Here is an 8,341-nt window from a genome sequence, read left to right on the forward strand (position 1 = left end):
ATATCAACCTTTTCTCCCCTGTCCAGGTGATGCATCACCTGGTCATAGAAGGAAATGAGATCTTTCAGGGAAGACTTACCTGCAATGAAGCCATGTTGGACAACTCTCAGAATGTTGCCTTCTGTTAGCCTGTTGTTGATGAATTCTTTGATTTTTTTTTTCCAAGATCTTTCCAGGCATTGAGATCAAACTGATTGGCTTGAGGTTCCCTGGATCTTCCTTCCTTCCTTTCTTGAGGAAAGCCCTTCTTTCAGTCTTCTGAAACCTCTCCAAAGCATCATGAGTTCCCAGATATTCTCGCCATTGTTTGTGCTATGATGTCAGTCAACTCTTTTAGCACTCTTGGGTGCATTCCGTCCAGGCCACCTGACTGGTGGATGTCCAGCCTCTCGCATTGTTCCCTCACAAGATCTTCGCCAGTTATAAGCGTATGTTCGCCCTTACCCTGGTAATCCTGCATCCTGTCAGGCAGAGTGATCTCCTTGGGCTGGTGGAAAACCAATGCAAAATAATCTTGAGGAGATTAGCTTTTTCTTGGGTGTCGGTTGTCAGCTGCCCATTTTGGTTTAGCAAGGGTCCAGTGTTGCCCTTTTTTCCAACTTCCCACATATCTGAAGAAGGACTATTTATTGTCCTTGATTCCTGTAGGCAGTTTGAGTTTGGTTTCAGCCTTGGATTTTTTGGTCCGATCCCTACAGGTGCGGGCCAGTGCTGAATCCTCTTCAGTGGGTATTTCCTGACTTCCATTCCTTATAAGCTTCTCTTTCCAGATTCAGGAGGTCCATGAGTTCCCTGTTGAGTCAAGGGGGTCTCCCAGCCCTTTTGCTACCTTTCCAATGGGCCGGAATAGATTTCCCTTGTGCTTTTAGGATTGTATCCTTAAGGTGCGACCACTTATCATGGACTCTCTTTCCTGTCAGATCGTAGTCTCTCAGGGCCTCAACAACCAACCTCCTGAGCTTGTGAAAGTCAGCTTTCCTGAAGTTGAGGATTTCTGCATTGTTGACTGATTTTGCCAGCTTTGCAATGAATAGAGAAAATGATCAACTTGTGATCGCTGTCACCTAGCCTCCCTTCAGTCCTCAGGTTGCTCACTAGATCATCCCCTTTGGCCAGTACCAGATCCAGCAGTGCCTGCCTTCTTGTCAGCACATAGACTTCTTGAGTTAAATAGAGCTCGGCAATCCAAGTGAGGAAGCTTTGCAACCGATCAGATTTGGCTGAATGCTCTTCCCGTGAGATGTCAGGGTGGTTGAAGTCACCCATGATGACCAGGCACCGAGAGTATGCAGCCTCTGCCAGTTCCCTAGAGAATTTGTGGTCAAGTTCTTGTTCCTGGTTAGGAGGGCTGGGTATATCAAGGTATATCACATCTAACCCATATCAACATATATTGCATCTACTGCTTTCCCCATATCCACAGACCCAGTCATCTCATAGAAAGCAATGAGATTGGTCAGGCATGAATCCTTGCTTACTGTTCCTAATCGCCTTGATCTCCAGGCTTAGAAATGGATTCCTTGTGAACCTGCTCCATGGTCTGTCCAGGGACTGAGATGAAGCTAGCCAGTCTGCAGTTCTCCTTCTTCTCTTTCTTAAAGATGGGCACTATATTTGCCCTTTTCCAATCATCCGGGCCCTTTCCCAACCACCGTGAGTTTTCAAAGGTAATGGCCAGTGCTCTGCAATCACATCAGCCAGCTCCCTCAGGATCCTTGGGTTCATCACGTCTGGCCCCATGGATTTATACACATCCAACTTTTCTATATAGTTCCTAACTTGTTTTCACTACTGTTGGCTGCTCACCTCCTCCCCAGACTCTGCTGCCCGCTGCAGTAGTCTGGGAGCTGACCTTGCTTCTGAAGACTGAAGTGAAAAAGGCATTGAACACTTCAGCCTTTTCTGCATCCTCTGTCACTAGGTTGCCTTCCTCATTCAGTAAAGGACCCACACTTCCCCTGACCTTCTTCTTGTTGCTGACATACTTGTAGAAGCCCTTCTTGTTACTCTTCAGATCCCTTTGTAGCTGCAACTCCAGTTGCACATTGGCCTTCTTGATTAATCCCTGCATGCCCAAGCAGTACTCTTGTACTCTTCCCTAGTTGTTTGTCCAAGTTTCCACTTTTTGTAATCTTCCTTTTTAATTTGTTTTTGTTTTGGCTCACTGAAGAGTTCACCACTAAGCCAAGCTGGTTTTCTGCCATACTTGCTAGTCTTCCAGTACATTGGGATGGTTTGTTCTTGTGCCCTCAGTAAAGTTTCTTTTAAAGTACAGCCAACTTTCTTAGCCTCCTTTCCCCCTCAGACTGGCCTCCCCTGAGTAAAAAACTCTTCCTGTGTTGAAGAAGCAGTGCATCAGGATTACCTTCAAAAGGGGTGGGAGCGTCACGTTCTGTCTTGCGTGATGAAAGACACCACAGATTGTAGTTGATCCGAAGAGAAATTTACGTGCTGTTTGACAGACTCACCTGGGCTGGTGCTGTTTTTCCAGTCTCTGCCTTTGCAGTCAACTCTGTAGCAACTCTTAGTTAGCTTTAGGTGTTTCAATGAACCTCTCTCGGCTGGTATCTGACATTGGTGCATGATTCTTGGTGTGCATTTGTCTCTTATTGACTACTAGGGAAAAAAGGGTCCATGTAAACAACTGTCGGAATGGCAAGATTCGAGTGCGCTTTCTTGCACAATAAAAGGGAATTGAAGTTTCCTGCTTCTGCTGTTCCTTGTTTTTTGTGGGGGAGATTATAAGCTTCATCCAAGGTCTTGAAGAGGCAGATGGGAAGCCTTAGCCAACTCTTCCAAGGAACTGTTCACTTTATGGAAAATATCTTTTTTTTTTTTTTTTTTTAAACCCGCATAACTCCCTTTTTATTGAGCCTGGGAAGGAAGGCTGGTTTTGTTATTGCAAGTTGGTTTGTGTTTTTTGTCAGAGATGCTTTTATACGTGGTGACCAATGTAGTCACAAAGTGGAGAAGGGTTTGGCAGCTGTCTTGTCCATTTAAAGCAGGCCCGTGGGCCGGATGTGACCTGCCAGGCCATTCTATCCAGCCCGCAGAGCCCCTAAAAAAAATTAGGAAATATTTATCTGCCCCTGGCTGACTGTCATGCGGCCCTTGATGGTGCGCCAAAACTCAGGAAGTGGCCCTCCTTCCGAAATAATCACCCACCCCCGAATTAAGGAGTTTCCAGGAAGAATTGTTCAGGAGTGTTCTGCAGACATACAGGTCCAGTTCATGTGCCATACACATCATATATTGCAAGACATATTTTGATTTGGCCAAATTCAGTTTGTGAGCAGTTGTGTGTGTGCGTGCACATGCGCACCTTGATTTCGCATTCTCCTGTATTGCAAGGGAAACGAGTTGGGTTAGCATTAAAAGTGTAAACAAACAAGAATGACCAGACATTTTTTACATTAATTTGAGCAGCTGCTTCAGTTCCTGTGTGCGTGATAGTAATGTAAGATTTTAGTGGGTACTTGTATCTAAACCTTTTACAACAATGAAGGATAAAGGGTTGCATCTTTTACACTTTGGAAAAAGTGCTTACATTTCTGACAAGTCAAATCTTGCTACTTAATGTTTTCAGCATGTACCCTGGAAAAATTCACCTAACATTTTGAATACACTTGAGCTGAAAAACAGATGCTTGTTGAATTTTTTGGCTATGTAAGAGGCCACTGGAGAAAGCTGTACAGCATTCTATAATAGTTTTGTTTTGAGGGCCTGTCTAGAAACACTGCTTTTTAATCTTAATGTTTGCATATTTTAGCTTTAATATGTATTATGCAATTCCAGATTCCCATTTACAAATGGAGATGCAAATAAATTTGTCACTTGTCCATATAAAGCATAAAAAAGTAAAACTAACACCAGACTTTCTCATGGGAAGATCTCCAATTTAGATAAATCATCTCGAGTGTGTTTTTAATGGACCAACCGACTAAAATCAGCCCTTCATGAGAGATTAAGTAGTATGCAATCTATATTCATTTTTCCTTTAGAAATAACATTGTTAAACATTTTTCTCCTGAGAGAAATGCACTTAATTAGAGAAACTGTGATTTACAAACCAAAACTAGAATAATAAGTTTGTAACAGGTGCCCTGCCCTGTGTGTCTTCTCATCTTGTGAAACTTCATAAATGTTCTGACACAAATGTAAAGACTAGATTACTTTTGAGTTTCATGACGGAAAGCTCTGAATGTGATTGTTCTTAAAACTTCATTTGCCACAAAGTGTAATTGCCATAGATACGGTTATGTATCAACAACTAAATTGTGCTGTACAGTAAGACCTGATTAATTTCCCACTTAAAATAGTAGTCTTTTCATAGACATTACTTGGAATTAATTAGGTCCTGTATTCTTCACTAGATGGGAAAACAGTGAGGAGGTATATAATCCAATGACATAATGATAAATATTGTTAATGTTTTGTGCTTCACTAGTGAAAATAATGTATTGTAACTATATTATGCAAATGTTGTCTTTTTTAGGACAAAAGACTGTTTTGACAAATGTTCAAGAAGAACTGGATAGAATGACTCGCAAGCCAGACTCGATGGTAACAGCAAACTCTTCACCAACAGAAAATGAAGCTTGATAGTGCTTAAAAATGCATATGTAAATGACCAAATAACTATGTATATTGATCTGATAAGACCAGGAGTTTTCTGCTGTGGCGGATGCTATCAGTTTTCTTGGGGCAGGGGAAATGAACTTAAACTTCATTGGCTTGTCCCAGTATAAAGTGCACATTCAGGAAGTTTGCATATAAAATCCCTCTGTATAAGATAACCATGTAGAGTTTATATAGGGCAATTCTTTTGATTTTGGAGGTTAGCAGGTGCAGCTGCATTTCTTGTTATGAAGAGCACAGAGAAGCAAAATGCAGGATTCCTATTGAAATACTACTACTGACTGCACATGAAGTAAGAAAGACTAAATCCTTTTTCAGAGTTACTGGGATTGGCCATTTGTATGTTTACAAATGCATTTGTATACTTGGAAAGGGGGAGATGTAGCTGAGCATTATTAGATGAGGAAAGAAACCAAGGTAGGAAATGCAGCACAAAAAGGGGAAAAAGATTTGGCTCAGTACGGGGGGGGAAAAAAGAATGTTGGATGGACTGGAGAGGAGCAATGTTACTAAATCCTGTGGTCAACGTAGGGAGAGTAATCACTGTTTTAAAAGGACTACTTTAAATTAGACTTATCAGCCGAACACTAAGCATCATGGGAAATTATCCTGGTTACATATTATCTTTAATTTTAGCAAAAAAGAAAAAGTACAGAATGTGGATGCCCTTTTTTGGTGTAGCTGACATGGGAGAAGCTATAACTTGCTTAGATCCAAGTGCCTGGCACTGTGTGATTCGTCCTTAGAAGGTGCTTGAACCTTATTGTGCACTGTAGTACAAATGGTCACTGTTCGGTTTTTATTTTAAAATCGATAGTTTTGACGACTTATTTAATTTTAAATCTTATTTTCTGATAGCTCCTGCCTTTTTTCTAAAAATGCCAAGTGGCTAGCCTACTACAAGTGATGGGTGACGCATCATTTTACCATACTGAAAAGTGCTACAGAATACTCAAAATTATCTTTTTTTTTATTTTTTATTGTTTTGTAACTTAACATTAGCTACCAAGCTGAACTTGATTCCTGCCTTACACCTGGAAAAGGTTGACTTTCAAGGACCCTGTTTCCAACCACATAGGCTGGGGTCTATAGCCTACTCCAGTTCTAACAAGAAACTGAAATTATGAATGTGTACATGGTGACTAGAACCAATGATTTTTGTTCTTTGTTTTTTCTTAATGTAGCATTTTCATATGGAAAGATAGATTGCAGTTGTCCCCTGTTGCTGTAACGGAGTTGTGTCCATGGGCACTTCAAACCATCATTCCGTTTAAAAAACAAAAAAAACAAAACAAAACAAAAAAAAAAACAAAAAAAAACAACAACAACAAAAACCCCACAAGCCTATGGTTACTGAAATGGCACTTTGATTTTTATATAAGGTATATCTGTTTTACATATAAACACTACCATAAGTTAAAAGTACCAAGCATATTCTGTGCTTATTGCTGAAGGGAAAAAAACCACAATTTGAATTATGCAGAGTTTACTTTTTATGGATATAAACTTGTTGTACTAAATCTGATGTCTGGATATAACTTCCCTAATATATATTGTTACTTAAATATACAGAATTAGATTGACCACTAACAATAATGGACATAACTTCAAATGCTGTTACATCAAGAGGCTGTTTTTTTCCCTTGTTTTTGTGAGTTTGTCTAAATGCTATCTAGAAAACTAAGAGTATTTACTTGCCTCTTTGACAAACATTAACATAAGCCTGTTACTTGTACCAGTTTTATTTTTTAATGTATTTTTTTTTTTTACTTTTTTTAATACAAGGTTAGTTGCACAGTTGTTTAGATTAACAGTTAATCTGTGAGCCTGTGGGCTGCAGATAGGTTGTGTGGTGGTTCTGCCTGGTGTGTGGGATGCCAGGTGCATATCGCCGCACCAGCAGAAGTAATTGCATACTGTCCTTGGACACTGAGGTTTTAAATTGGGGAATAAAACATCAATGGTAAAACCAGAAAATCTGAACAAGTATATGTTCATAAAGGCATACAGTTGTGATGAGAGCCTCAGTACAAGACTAATATTTTGTCATTTGAACCGAAAAGCACTTTCTATACTAGAGTGGCTAAAAGTTAAGATTTGAAGTATTTTCCATTTTCATAAAAAATTCTTTTAAGATTGATCAAAGCCAGGAAATGTATTATATTTTGTCAGTTGTATAAAAAGAGGCTTCTGACAAAAACAAGTTTGATTTCCACTTTCTTACTGCAAGTGAATGCTCCTAGTTTGTTGGAAGGAAGTTTGTAAGTAATGTAATGTCCAGTGGTTGCCAAAGTCTGCCAACTTTGGAGAGCTGCACATTTGTTTTTCTGGTGTTTTCAAGCATTGGAACCAAAGGCCAAACTGCAAACAGCCTTCACGTTTTACAGTAAATTTTAATTTTATTTGCAGGATACACTTGTATGGTAGACTGTTAAAACTATTATATGACTATATTTATATGCATTATAGTGATTGCATCTACTGTTCATGTTTAAACTAAGAAAATAAAAAAAACTATTCAACTTGAAGATAAGGCAGATATAAAGGTTAAGGATTGGCCCTCCATAAAAATGCTATGGTTATGCTGCTTGATTTTAAGTTTGCACTTTTTTATTGGCGTTTTAAAAACGGTGTTTAAACTGAACAGAACTTGTCATATTTTATTTTATTTAACTATGTTGAAAGTGACTGCTTTGTACATCATGAACTTAACAATATACATGTTGTAAATGAAAGTTCCCTGTCCTGTACACTAAGTTTATTGATATTTTGGTTTGGGTTTTTGGTTTTCTTGGGTTTTTTTTTTCAGACTTACAATTAGGACTGCAGATGTATTGAACACAAACGTTAGTCCAACCGTATGGCTTTAACCAGGTGCAGTATGCAGTCATGTGGAATCTTGCTTTCTAGTGCTGGCGAAAATGAGGACGTCTTTAATTATTGGCTTCAATAAACACAAATCCAGACTGCTTAAAAGTTGTGCCTTTTTTCTTAACGAGACCTTTCTAGAACTGTTTTCAAGGGGGAAGGATAAAAGAGAAGCAAGCGTGAGCTACCTCTTTGTGTAGCACGGTAAGCTAGCAGTAATGGTTTCCTAAGGGAACAGTCCTGTCAGATCTTAAGTTTGCAGCACTTCTGTTGAATTCAGTGGTCATCTCTATATTACCAACATTTGATGGCATAATTATGTCAGTCAGGAAGATTCAGAGTTATACCTGCAAATCTGCACCCTTGTATTCAGGTTGGAGCACAGGGGGAGCTGGATGAACCTATACAAAGCTCTAGTACTATAGGCTGCGTCCAGGTAAATGCAGCTGCATGGTATGTGGTGCCACATACTGCACATTTAGATGTTGTCCACACTGCAAGGGAGTGCTGCCCTGCTTTTTTTTCTGCGGGTTTTTTGAAACCTGGACATCATGGGGTCAAAAAACCCATGGGGGGAAAAACAAATGCTGAGTGCACTCGCAGGCAGTGCATGTCGCTCAAAAGCAGAGCTGGGCCATCCGAAGCTGCACTGTGGCTCCCGGCCAGGCTCAGCATGGCAGAATCGCCACTGCTGCAGCCCTGGGAGGACCCCAGGTAAGGCTGCTGGGGCCAGCCCAGTGCTGGTCCCAGCCTCCCTTACCCCACACGGGGTAATTTGTTGTGCACCAAAGTGCACGTGGAACAGGCGTTCCCTGGAGATGAGCAGCGGCGGCAC

At 40.3% G+C, this 8,341-nt stretch overlaps 1 protein-coding gene across 1 annotated transcript in view; it reads left to right on the forward strand.

Annotated features, from left to right (window-relative positions):
- DYNC1LI2 (dynein cytoplasmic 1 light intermediate chain 2) overlaps nucleotides 1-7,614 on the forward strand; it is a 43,179-nt gene extending 35,565 nt beyond the window's left edge. The window contains exon 13 of the mRNA XM_019535890.1: nucleotides 4,496-7,614. Coding sequence (XP_019391435.1) covers nucleotides 4,496-4,602 — 107 coding nt within the window. The 3' untranslated portion in view covers nucleotides 4,603-7,614. The remainder of the gene's footprint in view (nucleotides 1-4,495) is intronic.
- The last annotated feature ends 727 nt before the right edge of the window (nucleotides 7,615-8,341 follow it).

The sequence above is a fragment of the Crocodylus porosus genome, unplaced genomic scaffold (assembly GCF_001723895.1).
Source record: "Crocodylus porosus isolate Cpor-Errol unplaced genomic scaffold, CroPor_comp1, whole genome shotgun sequence".
In the NCBI taxonomy this organism is placed as follows: domain Eukaryota; kingdom Metazoa; phylum Chordata; order Crocodylia; family Crocodylidae; genus Crocodylus; species Crocodylus porosus.